We start from the raw sequence: 18,084 nt of genomic DNA, 5'->3' as shown, positions 1-18,084 counted from the left end.
AATTCCAAAAGGAAACACGAACCCCGCAGCAACGCCTGGAACCCCTGAAATGTCACCTTTCAAAGTTTGGGGTGGTGGTGAGCAACACTATTAAACCCTGCATCTTGGCCACGTGAGGCTTCTTATCCCACTAAAAAGCCCCCCTTTATGTTGCTTTCTTTCAACTTGTGTGCACAGAGAACTGGATTATCCAAAACATTGCAACGGACAGAAGCTGCTAATCTTGTTTTGTGGCCTTGGCAGTGATCCCTCTTTTTAACACCAAGGGCACACAGCTGTTCCACCTTTCCTCATCTTTTGACGGTTAGCAAAACCTAGTAGCAAAGGTGCATTTGCACGCAACCCTATTTGAGTCCTCGGCCAATAAAGCAAGATGAGCACCTCAACCCATATTCCCCTCTTTCCCCCTTTCTCCTCCTGTGATGAGGCTGTATTTTAATGTTTTAATGTTGTATTTTAATCTTGTTTTTAAGTTGTATTCATTCAACTTGTTTTTATTATTGCTTGTTAGCTGCCCTGAGCCCAGCCTTGGCTGGGGAGGGCGGGGTATAAATAAAAATTATTATTATTATTATTATTATTATTATTATTATTATTAAACTCCAGAGTCATTCACAACTGGACTTAGCTGTCAGAGGTCCTTTACATTTACCTTTTTTATTGAGTTCTGTGAGGTTTCTTTCAAGGAAACACCAGATTGCAGCCATGTTACCTTCCCAAGGAATCTAGTTTTGGCTCAACCAGCCAGGCAGGACCTGGGGGGGGGGCACCTCAGGTTTCCCACTCCCCACCCCCTGTTTTGCATATGGTAGGTGAGAGTTCGCACCAGAAGCTTCCATGGGCATAACGAGGATTTAGGAGGGGCAGGCTTTGTGTTGGGGGGGGGCAGAACTGAGTTATCTGTGACACAATTGGCCAGTTAAGTATTTTATTTATTTACTTACTTGATGGGATGCGGGTGGCGCTGTGGGTTAAACCACAGAGCCTAGGACTTGCCGATCAGAAGGTTGGCGGTTCAAGTCCCCGTGACGGGGTGAGTTGCCGTTGCTCGGTCCCTGCTCCTGCCAATCTAGCAGTTCGAAAGCACGTCAAAGTGCAAGTGGATAAATAGGTACCCCTCCGGCGGGAAGGTAAACGGCATTTCCGTGCGCTGCTCTGGTTCGCCAGAAGCGGCTTAGTTATGCTGGCCACATGACCTGAAAGCTGTACACCGGCTCCCTCGGCCAATAAAGCGAGATGAGCACCACAACCCCAGAGTCGACCACGACTGGACCTAATGGTCAGGGGTCCCTTTACCTTTACTTTCTTGATGGGGGGCAGCTGTCTTCCCCCCCCCCCCAGGCTATGCCCATGGCAGTTCTCCTGCTTCACCCTCAGACCCTAGAGAGTGAAATATTTTGATTTCCTTTTGAACAACACATAAAACACTACAGTCATACCTCATGTTACATCCGCTTCATGTTACATTCTTTTAGGTTACATCCTGCGGGGACCCGGAAGTACTGGAAAGGGTTACTTCCGGCTTTCGCCCCATGCGCAAAATGATGTCACGCGCGTGCGCAGAAGTAGCGAATCGCAACCCACACGTGCGCAGACGCGCTCCTGCGTGTTGTGTTCTTTTCATGTTGCAAACGGGCTTCCAGAATGGATCCCATTCGCAACCAGAGGTACCACTGTATATGCATATACCACTGTATATGCATACATGGTGTACATTTTTAAAGCGATCATCTTAATTGCATTATCCTTTTTTTGTAAACCGCTTTTGGAGGTTTTCCCCTATGACTGAGCCATATATAAAATTTTATGAAATAAAAAAATTATAAATACAGGAAGATTTCCTTCTCCCCCCCCCCGCCCCCCAATAAAAGCTCATAAAGATCCCATACAAAAATAAAATTTTAAAATCTTATTTCATATCCTGATGGGCTCTCCTTCCTTGAAGGTTTTTAAGCAGAGGTGGGATGGCCATCTGTGACGGATGCTTTAGCTGAGATTCCTGCATCACAGTGGGTTGGACTAGATGACCCCTGGGGTTCCCTCCCAACTCTAAAATTCTAACAATTCCTTACACGGAGGTTTTAGAGAGGGGACTCATGCAACCACTTTGCACAAGGAGGGTCCCAGGTTCAAATCCCCGTGGGAGGCAGCTAGCTCTTATTCCCAATTCTTCCCACCCCAGACAGCAGAAGAAGAAGAAGAAGAGTTTGGATTTGATACCCCGCCTTTCACTCCCTTTAAGGAGTCTCAAAGCGGCTAACATTCTCCTTTCCCTTCCTCCCCCACAACAAACACTCTGTGAGGTGAGTGGGGCTGAGAGACTTCAAAGAAGTGTGACTGGCCCAAGGTCACCCAGCAGCTGCATGTGGAGGAGCGGAGACGCGAACCCGGTTCCCCAGATTACATGACTACCGCTCTTAACCACTACACCACACTGGCTCTCATCGCAGGAAGGGCTGGAAAGAAACGAGATTTCGGGGCGGGGTGCGTTTGTGTGTTGTAATTGCCCTTGGTCCGCCCCGCCCCTCTCCCCGATTGGACGGAGGAGCGCAGCCTGAGCCGTCCTGACCAATCCCAGTCGAGGCACTTTCGAATTTTCAGAGGGACTAGCGCCTTTTATCCTCCTGTTTTGGTTTGTCTCCCATTCGCAGCCTGGGAAAGCGGCGCTCGCTCTGCAAGCGGATAAGCTAAGGTGATGGTTTTGTGCAGAAGGGCTGTGAGAAGCGAGAGAGCCTTTTGGGGGGGGCGAGGGGTTGCAGGGTTTGGGTGGTTCGTTGTCCTGAGCAAACAAAACAAGCCACCGTGCGAGAAATTCAATCCTCCTCCTCTTTCGTAGAAATATTTGAAAGTATGTATTGTATTTGGTTGCATTTTCTATCCCGTTTTCCATCCAAGGAGCGCAAGGTGGCGCACGTGGTTCTCTTCCCGTTCAAAATTATGTGTAATTTATTAGTTTATTTCTGAATTCTTTTTTTTTAAACACTGTGTTTTAAATGGCTGTGACCTGTCCCGAGGCCTGGGCAGGCAGTAAATCAAATACAGTCAGTAAAAAAATAACTAAATCTATATCTGGGTTGCTGTTCTTTTAATTTTAATTTACCTTAATTGCCTTCTGGATTTCAGCTGCTTCTCATCTACCGCTTTTACTAGAGCCTGCTTTGATTAAGCGGTTCATAAATGCTATTAGAATGAAAAGTGACACACATAGGTTTAGCAAAGGGGTGTGTAAGAGAAAGTGAGAGTAAGGGCTAAGCGTTTCAAAGTACCAATTTTTTTAATGTCCCCCCCCCCTTGAGTTTGCAACAGGGTGTGGTTAGCAGCCAAGAAAGCTTCAGCTTTCATGTTGGAGGCAAAACGATGTAAGGCAGGGCCTTGCTGTTTCAATGTGTTGGCCCCACTCCGATTCAGTATTAAATGCTGAACATTAAACGTATCAGCTATCAGCTCCCCTTTCCCATCTATGGTCCATTTGTGCCACAGCCCCATGTAAAGTTTTATTCTACAGTGGTACCTCGGGTTAAGAACTTAATTCGTTCTAGAGGTCCGTTCTTAACCTGAAACCGTTCTTAACCTGAAGCACCACTTTAGCTAATGGGGCCTCCCGCTGCTGCCGTCCGATTTCTGTTCTCATCCTGAAGCAAAGTTCTTAACTCGAGGTACTATATCTGGGTTAGCGGAGTCTGTAACCTGAAGCGTCTGTAACCCGAGGTACCACTGTACTTGCACTGTGCCCAGTAGTATGTGAAATGGTATTCAGACATCTTGTGAAGGCGTATCTTCTTCCTCAGGAGTTGCCTGCTCCTTGATTTTATTATTGTATTGTGTTTATATCACATTTTCTCGGAAAGAGCTCAATGTGGCGTTCAGCGTTATCACCCACCCTCCTTTTTTCAGGGTTTTTTCAACAACCCTGTTAAGCTGAGAGTTGGAGACTAGCCCAAGGTCACCCAGCCAGCCTTCATGTCTGGTTGTTGGGGATTTTAACACTGGTCTCCTGAATTTCTGTTTTTATAATGCTGTTTGTTTGCATTTTGTGTGTGTGTGTGTGTGTGTGTGTGTGTGTGTGTGTGAGAGAGAGAGAGAGAGAGAGAGAGAGGTAGTCTTTTAGTCTTTATTTGTTATTTTGTTACATCCCCTGGGAATTTTAAAGTGGTTTAGGCATGGATTTTGAATGAGATAAAATCTCAAAAGAATATAGTTCTTGAGCATGTGCAGAGTAATAATGACTCTGAGGCTCCTCTTCCAAAATTTGCAAGTACTGCTCTTCCTCTTCATAGGAAGAAAAGCACATTAAAAGGAAAAGGTGGAAACAAGAGCTCTCTTTTGCCTTCAGCTTTGTTTAGCACAACAAAAGGACAAAAAGCGGAATGTGGGAGAGGAAACATTTTTTAAAGAAACAGTTTGATTGGTAGAATTAAGTAGGAATGGGAAATTTAGTTTTTTCTCAGTGCGCAACAGCCAAGCTCTACAGATTCCTCTTTCCAGTCCATCTTAAGGAGCAAGAGTTGTGTCTGTACTTCCATAGGTGGTGGTTTGGGTGATGGTAAAGGAAGGGACGGATTATCCCATATAAAATAATCGGAGCAGCAGAGGAGTGAATGTAAAAGAACTGGAAAAAATACATTAAAAAGAGGTGTGTGAAAGCAGTCATATGGACCCAGGGGAATCCCTGCCCCCATCTCCCACAGTCATATGGACCCAGGGGAATCCCTGCCCCCATCTCCCACAGTTCTAGGCAGGGAAAGGCAGTGCGGTGTAGTGGTTAAGGCTAGGACCTGGGAGACCAGGCTTCAAATCCCTGCTCAGCCATTTTGTTCACAGGGTGACTGTGAGCCAGTCATGCTCTCTGGTGGCCTTCCTCACAGGGTTGTTGTGCGGAAGGACCATGCATGCTGCCTTCAGCTCCGTGGGGGAAAGGTGCGATAAAGACAGGGCTTGTTTTTAGCCGGAACTGAGTTTCCAGCACCTCTCAGGTGGGCGCTATTGCCATCCTAAGAGCACAAGGAGGTATTCATGGTGAGTTCTGGTGCCTCTTTTCCCCCCTAGAAAAACAGCACCGGATAAAGATGTACAGTGGTACCTAGGGTTACATACGCTTCAGGTTAAATACACTTCAGGTTACAGACTCTGCTAACCCAGAAATATTGCTTCAGGTTAAGAACTTTGCTTCACGATAAGAGCAGAAATCGTGCAGCGGGAGGCCCCATTCGCTAAAGTGGTGCTTCAGGTTAAGAACGGACCTCCGGAACAAATTAAGTACTTAACCCGAGGTACCACTGTACAGTGGAACCTCGTGTTACGGACAAGATCCGTTCTGGAGGCCCGTCCGTAACACGGAACTGACGCAAGCTGAAGCGCCACATTTCCGCATGCACACACGCAGTTTAGCGCTTCTGCGCATGCGTGAGCAGCGAAACCCAGAAATAACCCATTCTGGTACTTCAGGTTGCTGCGGGACGCAACACAAAAACATGTAACCTGAAGCGGACGCAATATGAGTGTGACTGTACAGTGGTACCTCGAGTAAAGAACTTAATTTGTTCTATAGGTCTGTTCTTAACCTGAAACTTTTCTTAACCTGAGGTACCACTTTAGGTAATGGGGCCTCCTGCTGCCCCCCCCCCTCCGCCTCACGATTTCAGTTCTCATCCTGAAGCAAAGTTCTTAACCCGAGGTACTATTTCTGGGTTAGCAGAGTCTGTAACCTGAAGCGTCTGTAACCTGAGGTACCACTGTAGTGATAAATAAACGAAGCACAGCCTCATTGGGTTGGACAAATTCATGGCGGACCGGACTATCAATGATGACCATATCAGAGGAAAAGCTCTGCTGAATAACAGGGGGAAGGGAGGGGTGTTGTCCTCACGTCCTGCTCACAGGCTTTTGGTTGGCCACTGTGAGAAAATATTGCAGGCCTTCGATGGGCCTTTGGCCTGATCCACAGAGCTCTTGCTAACCAAGCCTGTCCTTTTGCTTCAGAGGGAGGCAGCCATGGCAACCAGGAGTCCCACCAGCGCGTCATTCTACGATGAAGTAACCTGTCCCATCTGCCTGGACTACTTCGAAGACCCAGTGACTGTAGACTGCGGGCACAACTTCTGCCAAGCCTGCATCACCCAATATTTGGGGGAGTCCAACACAGACCCTTCCTGCCCGATGTGCAGAGAACGGGTTGAGGCAAATAATTTCAACCCAAACTGGCAACTGGCAAGCCTTGTGCTTATCAAGAAAATTCAGGAAGGACAAGTCGAGGGAAAGGATGGGGTATGCAAGACACACGGGGAGCCCCTGAAACTCTTCTGCATGGATGACGAAGTCCCCATCTGCGAGGTGTGCGACGGGTCGAACTTGCACAGAGGCCACAGCGTGTTTCCTGCTGAAGAGGCTTCTCACCAGTATAAGGTAGGAAATTGCCTTAGCAGGTGGGTGAGGAGCAATGTTCGAAATTAGCCAAGTGCATTTTGCACCTGGCTACCAGCCACTTGCTGGGACGCAGGAGGCGCTGTGGGTTAAAACCACTGAGCCTAGGACTTGCCGATCAGAAGGTCAGCGGTTTGAATCCCTGTGACGGAGTGAGCTCCTGTTGCTCGGTCCCTGCTCCTGCCAACCTAGCAGTTCGAAAGCATGTCAAAGTGCAAGTAGATAATTAGGTACCGCATGGTGGGAAGGCAAATGGTGTTTCCGTGCGCTCTGGTTTCCATCACGGTGTTCCGTTGCACCAGAAGTGGTTCAGTCCTGCTGGAAAGCTGTCTGTCGACAAACGCCAACTCCCTTGGCCTGAAAGTGAGATGAGCTTTCTCCGGCAAGTCTTGCGCAAAAAGTTTTTGCAAAACTAGGAGCCAACACTGATTGAGTGCCGGAAAGCCCTATGCGAATGTCCAGTACTGTTATGGTTATCTCCATTTAAGCATAGTATTTAGTAATAATAAGTACTACTTTTGTTTCAAACCTTCTGGGTTTCCTGTTTTCAGTTGCTGTTTACTGTTCTGTTTTGCATTGGCTGGAGACGTTGGTATGTTGTTGTTGTTTAGTCGTTTAGTCGTGTCCGACTCTTCGTGACCCCATGGACCAGAGCACGCCAGGCACTCCTGTCTTCCACTGCCTCCTGCAATTTGGTCAGACTCATGCTAGTAGCTTCGAGAACACTATCCAACCATCTCGTCCTCTGTCGTCCCCTTCTCCTTGTGCCCTCCATCTTTCCCAACATCAGGGTCCTTTCCAGGGAGTCTTCTCTTCTCATGAGGTGGCCAAAGTATTGGTATAAAGGTAAAGGGACCCCTGACCATTAGGTCCAGTCGTGACCGACTCTGGGGTTGTGGCGCTCATCTCACTTTATTGGCTGAGGGAGCCGGCGTACAGCTTCCGGGTCATGTGGCCAGCATGACTAAGCCGCTTCTGGCGAACCAGAGCAGCGCATGGAAACGCCGTTTACCTTCCCTCCAGAGCGGTACCTATTTATCTACTTGTACTTGATGTGCTATCGAACTACTAGGTTGGCAGGAGCAGGGACCGAGCAATGGGAGCTCACCCCGTTGCAGGGATTCGAACCGCTGACCTTCTGATCGGCAAGTCCTAGGCTCTGTGGTTTAACCCACAGCGCCATCCGTGTCCCATAAGTATTGGTATAGAAGGCGATAAAAGTAATAACGAAGCATGTGACCCCAAAGTTTCAACCTCTTATTGAAGTTCTTCCCATCTCTTCCCAAAATATCACCACTTTGAGCAGGCTAGTCAGAGATGGGGACAAGAAGAAGAAGAAGATAAAAGCAGTGATACTTGATTGTCCTGGAATAAAAGGGGGGGCAGGCAGGGCGGGGAAGAATCTGTTGCCTTGAATTGAGCTTTATTTTCTAAGTTAATGACTGCTTAACGTCAGGTGGGTTGAACTCCTGACAGAGCTAAATGACTTTTTTCTTCTCTTCAGGAGAGAATTGGTGTCCTTGTGAAGTCTTTGAAGCAAGAGAGGAAAAGGCTTGTGGACCGGAAATTAGCTAAAGATCAGAAAAAGCAGAAATGTCTGGTAGGTTTATGTCATTACGGTGGGGAATCTGTGGGCCAGTATTGACAGATGGGCAGGGGCCACCCACCTATCAATCAAATGACATCATGGCCAAGTGACTGATAAAGTCACCTGTGAAGGTCAACCTGCAAGACTGAGATGGGGACGGGTTTGCCTCTCCAGCACACCTCATGCAGACAATCTCTTGTCAGAGAGATTGTGGGTACAATATCAAGGCAAAGTGCCTCCTTTTCTGTACCCGCAAGTTCTGAACAACCAGCCGTGTCGGATTTTGTAATTTAAACCTGCCTGGCTTGGTGCCCTCAAGATTGTTTTAAAAATAAATAAATTATTAAGACTTTTCATAATGTGTTACACTAAAAAAAACTTAATCTAAACAAAAATAAAAACAGAAAAAGAAGAATACAAATCATCTCTCCATGGGCATAGCCAAGGGGGAGCGGGGCCAGTTGCCCCTCCCCCCAAACAGTAAAAATAAATACAAATCTGAAGTTCTGTCCTCCTAGCAAAAGCCTACCCCCTCCCAAAAAATCATGGCTACTTCCATGCCTCTCTCACAGGTAGTTCTTAAGTCTTATCCTACTACGAAAGAGGTAAACTCTCCCAGCGGTCCCTTGGGAGCTTCTCTTCCCATCAGTCCCAACAAGGACAACCAGTGACCAAGATGGTGGGATTTGTTGTTCAGCAATATCTGAAGGGCCCAAGGTTCCCTCACCTGATCCTCTCCCACTCTTTTGGGGGCCCCCAAAAAAATTAAATGGGGGGAAAACTGGATGTACATTTCCAAAATTATATTTCAGTTCAACAATTACTTTCATAAAATACATATTTTGTTATGTGCAAATGGCTTTAGAAACCTATGAGGTCCATAAATTACCATATAGCATATATTCAACACAAAACACAGCGGCAATTTGTTGTTGACAAAGGACAGCTGGACATATAAAGGGCCCCATTACCTTCAGTAGCTTGTTGTTTAGTCGTTTAGTCGTGTCCGACTCTTCGTGACCCCATGGACCAGAGCACGCCAGGCACTCCTGTCTTCCACTGCCTCCCGCAGTTTGGTCAAACTCATGCTGGTAGCTTCGAGAACACTGTCCAACCATCTCGTCCTCTGTCATCCTCTTCTCCTTGTGCCCTCCATCTTTCCCAGCATCAGGGTCTTTTCCAGGGAGTCTTCTCTTCTCATGAGGTGGCCAAAGTATTGGAGTCTCAGCTTCAGGATCTGTCCTTCCAGTGAGCACTCAGGGCTGATTTCCTTCAGAATGGAGAGGTTTGATCTTCTTGCAGTGGCTTAGGGAATCATCAAACCTAAACCTGGCCCTGTTCTTCTCCCTTATTTCTTCTTAATGTGTTCTCTCCCACTCCCAGGAACAGTTAGAAACGGAGAAGCAGAAGATCATGTCCGCCTTTGAGAAAATGCACGAGTACCTCATTCAGAAACAGCACCTCTGGCTAGACCAGCTGGAAGACCTGACCAAAGAGCTGGAGAGGAAGCAGGAAGAGAACCTCGCCAGAGTCTCTGAGGAGATTTCCCGGCTCAATGGGCTGATTGCAGACATGGGAGGGAAGTGCCGGCAGCCCCCGAGCGAATTCTTGCAGGTGAGACTTAGAATCATACACACACACACACACACACACAAAATGCATGTTTCAGGACCCTTGGAATGAAGGAGGCAGGATCCTAGGAACAGCCATTTGCTTTACACAGTCAAAGAAATCGGCACTAGGACAAGAGGAAGCCCTGTGTGTGTTTTGTCTGGGTAAAGGTAAAGGGACCCCTGACCATTAGGTCCAGTCGTGGCCGACTCTGGGGTTCCAGCGTTCATCTCGCTTTATTGGCCGAGGGAGCCGGCGTACAGCTTCCGGGTCATGTGGCCAGCATGACTAAGCCGCTTCTGGCGAACCAGGGCAGCGCACGGAAACGCTGTTTACCTTCCCGTCGGAGCGGTACCTATTTATCTACTTGCACTTTGACGTGCTTTCGAACTGCTAGGTTGGCAGGAGCAGGGACTGAGCAACGGGAGCTCACCCTGTGGCGGGGATTCAAACCGCTGACCTTCTGATCGGCAAGTCCTAGGCTCTGTGGTTTAACCCACAGCACCACCCTTTTGTCTGTGTAGCTCAGATCTATTTCTCTCTTTCTTTCAGGACATTAGCAATGTCATCAGTAGGTATGTAGCTCCTCTTTTTGTGTCCTTTGCTCTTTGCATGGACGAGTTTCGGTCACACTGGGGGTGTTCCTGCAAACAAATGACGCTGTGTTCCTTCACTGTGTGTGGTTCACACTGTTGTCTGTCTGTCTCTCTTAATTTTGAGTTGGTGCTGCCCTACTATTTAAAAAAAACAAGCATAAATGGATCTCTGTAAAATATAGTTCTAACATCCCTTAGATACACTCAACTGCTGCAAGCAGTTTTCTTCGTAGGGATAATATGGAAGATTGTGGCTTTCTTATTTCCTCTGCAATGTGAGAGCTGTCTACCTGCTTTTGGGGTTTCATGGAGGATAGGTTTGTCAACGACAAAAGGATACTGGGCCAGATACAATCTGGGCCTGATCCAGCTTTGGGAGAGAAGCTCTTTTTTTATTACTATTTTACATTGTTTTATGTGACCCTCTTGGAAGTTTTTTTCTTTCATGATTAAGTGGTCTATAATTTTTATTTTTACTAAAAAAATAAATGTTAAAATGTACAAGAGGTCTCAAGTTTTAAAACACCAGGCCCAGGCACTTGTTCAAGAGTGGTTCTTGAGTTAAAAGCCCATCTTGTCCTTTAATGATACACGTTCACAGGAGAATGGCATTATTTTACTATTTTGTATTTCCTTCCAGGTGTGAAGAGAATTTAGTAGAGCCTGTGGTGGACCTTCACTCCTGCTTGGAAGCCCGTTTCAGAATCTCCATTCAGAAAACCACTGCTTTAGAGGAGGCCATGGAGAATTACAAAGGTACAGTTTGTTGTTGTCTGTGTGGCATTTACACTTTTGTTTTCTTCTTCTAATAGACTTGCAGCGGAGTTTCCTTTTAACTGAGTATCTTTATTATTTACAAACATGTACACTGGTTGGATACAAATAAAATAACACAATCCTTTCCTCTTCCACCCATCTGGCCAGAAACGACCCTTGTTGATCACGTGCCCTTAGTAAAGGCACCTGTTGCTGGGTAGATTTTTCTGTTGCCAAGCAACCTGTTCAAGACCAATTCTCAAGTTCTTTCTAGAATATTCCAACACAGTTGATATTTGAAGGAAGGGAAATGGCTACAGGTGTTCTCAGAAAGCTCCAATTTCAGGCTGTCAACTTTTCCCTTTTCTTGCGAGGAATCCTATTCGGAATAAGGGAATTTCCCTTTAAAAAAGGGAAACGTTGACAGCTATGCTGCTCTGCAACGAATGTAATTTAAAAAGGGGGGGGGGAGAGAATTCCCCTGCAAAGTCCCTCTGTAGGTCTTCAAAAAAAGGCATTGTCTGCTTCTATTTCTCCTTCACACAATATATATTCCAGCTACGGAATTTGCCACCACAACATGTAAGGCTGCTGTCTTAGATGAATTTACAAAAGGCTCTTGGGGGCTACAAATCATGATAGCTGCAAGTCCTGTGAAGGTCCTGAAGTGTAGGTGAGTTCCCACAAGGCAAGACACAGTGAATAACAGCAAGAACCTTTATTGAACTAACAGAACTGGACAACAGGGGCAAAGCAACTGCTTATATACCTTTCTGAAGGCATGGGCCACTCCCACCCCCAACGTGATTGGCTGTCTGAACTTCCAAGCTGCCAATCATGACTCATCGTTTCATTTTTTTAAAAAAGATATTTATTGAAGGTTTTTAAGGTATAACAAAAAAAATGAAAAAATAAACATACAAAATAAAAAACAGTTAAAAACATCCATTAATTTTCGATAACATAACCTTCTTACCCTTATTTCCCCGGACCTCCTCATACCTCCCTTCTTTGTATTCCAGTTCAATTTGTTAGTTCAGCAAATCCTTACCATTAAGCTTTTACCCATTTGTGAAACCTTATTATTTTCATATCTCTTAAAGCATTACAGCTGGAAACCACTTAGTTTCTATCCAACATCCTTCTAACATTCATTAATTTTACAGTATTTCTGCAAGTAGTCTTTAAATTTCTTCCAGTCTTCTTTCACCGACTCTTCTCCCTGGTCTCGGATTCTGCCAGTCATTTCTGCCAGTTCCATGTAGTCAATCACCTTCATCTGCCCATGACTCAGCGTTGCAGGGCCAATGGCAGAGGCCCAAATCCTGAAATGTCCTGTGATTGGATATCATGTATCGAATCAGAACACAGGGGCTCAGAATCCGTAGTCCAGACTCAAGCTCAGGCAAACACAGCCCACTGAATAAATAAAGGGTGATCCTTTGTGGCTTGCTCAGTAGGGCAGGTGGGCATGGTTGACCGAAAAGGCTTCACAGGTATAAATGGGCAGACACAGCACCACCATTGCTCTATCTCTGCCCCAGTTAGCAAAAAGTCTCTGAGTGCACCGGCACAAATGGAAAATGCCTCCTCTTCCAGCTTTGGGAATCCTCCCCTCACTTTCACCTCTGTATGTCGTTGGACTCGATTACAGGCTTTAAGAATAAAGTGTTATTCCAAACAGCATGATCTCAATTTAAATGCTGACTCCCTAGGGTTTTCTGCGCCTTGAGAGAGCTGGTTTTTGTTGGTGTTGTTAATGAAATCACCTTCAAAATAAAATTTATATACTGCCCTATACCTGCAGGGCGGTTCACAAGATAAAATTACAATAGAAAAACACAAAATACATAAAATATAAACAAAAGTGGCTGGATAATACCCCCCCCAAACACACACACGCAGAGTGTTAAAACAATTTTTAAAAACGTAATTACAAAGCAGTTTAAAAGAATGTAAGCAGTACTCTCTGCTGGGTGGTAAGCAGTCCTTTTGTAGTCTAGATTCAGGTAGGTAACCATGTTGGTCTGATGCAGTAGAAATAATAATAATAATAATAATAATAATAATAATAATAATAATAATAATATAATACAGTGGTACCTCAGGTTACATACGCTTCAGGTTACATATGCTTCAGGCTACAGACTCCGCTAACCCAGAAATAGTGCTTCAGGTTAAGAACTTTGCTTCAGGATGAGAACAGAAATCGGGCTCCGGTGGCGCAGCAGCAGCAGTAGGCCCCTTTAGCTAAAGTGGTGCTTCAGGTTAAGAACAGTTTCAGGTTAAGAACGGACCTCCGGAACGAATTAAGTACTTAACCTGAGGTACCACTGTAATAATGAATTGTCCAGTAGCACCTTAGAGACCAACTAAGTTTGTTCTTGGTATGAGCTTTCGTGTGCATGCAAAATACCAAAAGCAGATACCAAAAGCAGATACGAAAGCTTATACCAAGAACAAACTTAGTTGGTCTCTAAGGTGCGACTGGACAATTTATTTTATTTTTAATATATATTTCTTTTGTAGTCTGTCAGGCCCCACTCTAGGCCTGGGGAAGAGAGGCAGGAACAGGACCCTCAACCTCTCTGCAGATGTTCCTTCCTTGCCCATGGCAATTTTCTTTATGTTTTAGGGTCTGAGCAATTTCCCTCTCCTTCACAGATTCTCTGGAGCGAGCTCTGGACGCAAACAACTTGGAGGAAGCTGTCAACACAGGTAACTTCCCTGGCAAGACAGAGAGAGGGGACATTTTAACAGAAGGTGGTACTTAGGCGTTGGGGTCTAAGAGAGCCCCCTCTGCATAACCCAGGGGGCTACTTTTGCAGTGAGGATGTACGGGAGATGGAATAGCATAGGATGAGGTGAACTGCCCTGAGTGTGAGATCAAATGGCACTCCGGCCACAAACTCACAAAATTGGTTGGGAAACCTGTGGCTGTTTGCTGTGCCTCCTTGCCTACATTCAGCTGAAGTTTTGGGGAAGAGTCTGGGGGTGATTCTGCAGCAGATGAAGATTATCCTTTGCATGGGAAGCTGTGTTGTACTGACTCCAACTACAGTGGTGCCTTGGTTCTCGGACGGAGTCCATTCCGTTCAAGATCCGAAAATGTTCAGAAACCAGGGTGCAGCTTCCGATTGGCTGCAGGAGCTTCTTGCACTCCGTTGGAAGCCATGTTGGACATTCAGCTTCCAAAAAATGTTTGAAAACTGGAACACTCACTTCCGGGTTTGTGGCGTTCGGGAGCCAAAACGTCCGAGTCACAAGGCGTTCGAGAACCAAGGTACCACTGTATTGGCCGATCCAGTTCAGTATGGTCTACAACCAGGGTTTCCCGAACTTGGGCCTCCAGCTGTTTTTGGACTGCAACTCCCATCATCCCTAGCTAGCAGGACCAGTGGTCAGGGATGATGGGAATTGTAGCTGGAGACCCATATTTGGGAAACCCCGGGCTCTCCCGGTATGCCCCATGGAGAGCCTCAAGGTCCATAAATAGCAACACCCTAGTGGTCCCGGGCCCTAAGGAGGTTAGATTAGCTTCAACCAGAGCAGGGCCTTCTCAGCACTGGCTCCGGCCTGGTGGAACGCTCTGCCTCATGAGACCAGGGCCCTGCAGGATCTGATTTCTTTCCGCAGGGCCTGTAAGACAGAGTTGTTCCGCCTGGCCTTTGGCTTGGAGCCAATTTGATTCCCTCCCTCTCTTTCTTTTTTCCTTTCCTTCTCCTCCTGCGATGAGGCTACATTTTAATATTTTAATGTTTCAATATTTTAATGTTGTATTTTAATTTTGTTTTTAAGTTGTATTCATTCAACTTGTTTTTATTATTGCTTGTTAGCCGCCCTGAGCCCGGCCTTGGCTGGGGAGGGCGGGGTATAAATAAAAATTATTATTATTATTATTATTATTATTATTATTATTATTACTCTGACTGGTAGGGACCTTCAGGCTTCTCAGGCACGGGTCTCTCCCAGCCTTACCTGGAGTTGCCCGGGATCTAACCTAGGACCTTCGACATTACCTGTTTAGGGAAGCTTTTAATGTTTGATGTATTACAGTGTTTTAATATTTTTTTGGAGGCTGCCCAGAATGGCTGGGGAAGCCCAGCCAGATGGGCGGGGTATAAATAAATTATTATTATTATTATTATTATTATTATTATTATTATTATTATTATTATTATTATTATTATTTTGTTGTTGTTGTTGTTGTTGTTGTTGTTGTTTATTATGCAAGGCATGCACCTCTACCGCTAAGCCACAGGCCTTCTTCCCTGAAGCCACTCAATCTTCCCTCTTTCCTACAGTGAATGTCGTTCTGGATCCAAACTCAGCACACCCCTATCTCGTTCTCACTCCGGACCGGAAGAGCGTGCAATGGGAACCATCGTGGAAGGAGAGGGAGTGGCGGAAGAAGAACGTTTCCCAGCATTTGGACAGATTTGACTGGGAGGTCTGTGTGCTCGGCCGCGAGAGGTTCGTTTCGGGGACGCAATGGTGGACAGTGGAGGTCTTGGGAGAAGGAAGCTGGACTCTGGGGGTGGCGAGAGACTCGCTCGCGAGGAAAGGACCCTTCAACTTCAGCCCTGACGAGGGCATCTGGGCTCTGAGGAAGCCCTTTTGCGACACGTACCTGCCTCACGAAGTCTTGGCCTTAACTTTCCCCGAAACCACTCCGTTGATGTTGACAAAGGAGCCCAAGAAGATTCTCGTGGCCCTGGACTATCCGTTAGGCTGGGTGGGCTTCTTCGACGCCGATACCGACGAATTCATCTTTGCTTTCCACTCGGCGTCATTCGCTGGGGAGAGGATCAGGCCCTTTTTCCAGCTGCGGGAGAGGGGATTCACTCTGAAGTGCTGACTTGAGGGGGGGCCTCCTGTCACCCTGAAAAATCCCACCCAGAAAGATGGTGACACGCTAGAGCTTTATCTGTGACTATATTAGGGCGGCCATTTTAACTGGTTTTCAGGCAGGACTTCGTTTCCTGACCACAGCTTTTAGATTGTTTTCCCATCTGCTTTATTTGCATGTTTCCAAGAAGGCTTAGGGGCCCTCCGTGTCATTACTGTGTTTTGAAATAATGATTCCTTCTATCCTTTTATATATATATATATATAAAGAAGCTGCAGACAATCGAAAAATTTAGGGGTATTGATCCAGCACCTTTGAGAGGGGGGAAATGAACGGATTTGAGAATTGCCCTCACTGTGCAAGTGTTGGGGGCAAACAAAAAAATGTGAACTCTACCAGAAAACCTTATTATTATAAAATTATTTTGTGGTAGAAAGGAGGTTTATTTCAGGATATTGCAGTTGGAAGGAGCGTCTAACTGTGCTCACTTTGAGCTTTTGCCTTTATTTCCTTGTGCTTTATTTCCACCATTCTTTCCCTCCATATGAAGGAATATATATATATATATCTGTCCCTCAACAACTGCAAAGGGGCAAGTTTCCCCCTCGTAGCCATTCCACGCAATTGGGTCCCCTCCATTGTGATCGCAAAGAGTGGCCTGTACTTAAACAGCTGCTCATGCCTTACTCTCTCTTTCGGAACTGTCAGGGGGCGGGTTTGGGGTGCAATTTTGGGATGGGGCTCACGGTGCACGCCTCTGCTTCCCTTCTGCACAAAGAGGCTTGTAGCTGCAATGGGGAGGTCTCACTGGTGAGGAATACGTTTATTTTGGTGGGTGAAGGGCTTAGGTAGTCACATGACATTTTAGATCGGGTGACTGAATCTGAGAGCCGAGGCAGAAGTTTCCTGCAGGAGGGGAACCACTATAAAGAGTGGACAAGTGTGGTAGCGGAATGAGGTCAGAATTAGACAAGCTTAATTCCCATCTTTGCAAGACGTTTGAAGCTATATCATGATGCTTTGAATAGTCATGGCTTCTCCAAAAGAGTCCTGGGAAATGTATAGTTTATTAAGGGTGCTGAGAGTTGTAAAGAGCCCTCTATTTCCCTTGCAGAGCTAGACTTTCCCTGGGAATGGGGAATGATTGGAAACCACTCTGGAAATTGAGGCGTGTAGGGCTTTCCTAACAACTCTCAGCACCCGTAACAAACTACAGTTCCCAGGATTCATTGGGACTGTTGCACGCTACAGCTTTAAATATTTAGTGTAGGTGGGCCCTTAGAGATTGGGACATACCCCTCAAGTGATTTGATTGCTAATAGGGAGAAATTCCCACTTTTAAAATTCTTCTTTTATTACCTTTGACACGATACTGATTTGGGAACATACAGCTCACACTTTCCTCGCAAAAGTGTCGCTACTTCTGTTTTTAGGGTTTTTTTAGCCATCATTTGTGTGCTTTTAAAAGGATTATGTAACAGAGAATAAAGTTACTTTTTTTGAAATTTTCATTGCTTCAGCTGGCTATGTGTCCCCCCCCCCCAAAAAAAAAACAACCCCTGCAGGTGTTCATAACATTTTAAAATACTTGCAATTTGAATGCTAGCAGCTTGAATTAAACATTTCTGTCCTGTCATTCTGCACTCTTACGATATTGCATCCCTGATTTTTAACACAGAAAAGCAAGCAGCGAAAACACACCAGTTCCACTTTAAAAACTGAAGCAAAATATTCCCGATAGGCATGTTTTAGAAAACAACCAACAGAAAACAGCTGTTCTCAACTTTTGGGCCTTAAAGCACTCTCTAAAGAAGAGGTGGAGAACCCGGTGACCCTCAGGATAATAGAGTTTTATAAGCAGAGGTTGGACGGCCATCTGCCATGGATGCTTTAGCTGAGATCTCTGCATTTCAGGGGGTTGGGCTTGATGACCCTCAGGGTCCCTTCCAAATGTATGATTCTATGATCCTTGCAGATCCTGCCATCTTCCATTCTGTCGATGTGGAATAGCATAGACATTGCTGTGAACACCTGACCATGAACCTGTTTACTAGCAAGCAGGGCATCACTCGCAAACAAAAACTCTTCTGAGAAACGGTGGAGGCAAGAAGACATAGAACATCCTGGACAAGATTTGGAGATATCACTAATCCTCTCCAAGGTTGCAGAAAAGGCCTTGATTCCTTCTCAGTTCTCCTCCCAGGCCAAATCAAGCACTCAGTTGCCTGCCAAAGCCTTGAGCTCCGTTGACTTGCATGCAGACT

At 45.9% G+C, this 18,084-nt stretch overlaps 1 protein-coding gene across 1 annotated transcript; it reads left to right on the top strand.

Moving 5' to 3' along the window:
- Positions 1-2,608: 2,608 nt before the first annotated feature.
- Positions 2,609-17,325, top strand: LOC308579668 (tripartite motif-containing protein 10-like). Its single transcript, XM_081180604.1, has 9 exons — positions 2,609-2,692; positions 5,980-6,402; positions 7,925-8,020; positions 9,392-9,622; positions 10,172-10,194; positions 10,856-10,971; positions 13,636-13,689; positions 13,898-14,254; positions 15,276-17,325. The coding sequence occupies exons 2-9, from the start codon at positions 5,992-5,994 to the stop codon at positions 15,827-15,829; spliced, it is 1,842 nt and encodes a 613-aa protein (XP_081036730.1). The 5' UTR covers positions 2,609-2,692; positions 5,980-5,991; the 3' UTR covers positions 15,830-17,325.
- The last annotated feature ends 759 nt before the right edge of the window (positions 17,326-18,084 follow it).

Source organism: Podarcis bocagei (genome assembly GCF_964188305.1).
Source record: "Podarcis bocagei genome assembly, chromosome: 2".
NCBI lineage: Eukaryota > Metazoa > Chordata > Lepidosauria > Squamata > Lacertidae > Podarcis > Podarcis bocagei.
This window is presented reverse-complemented; position numbering and strand designations above follow the sequence as displayed.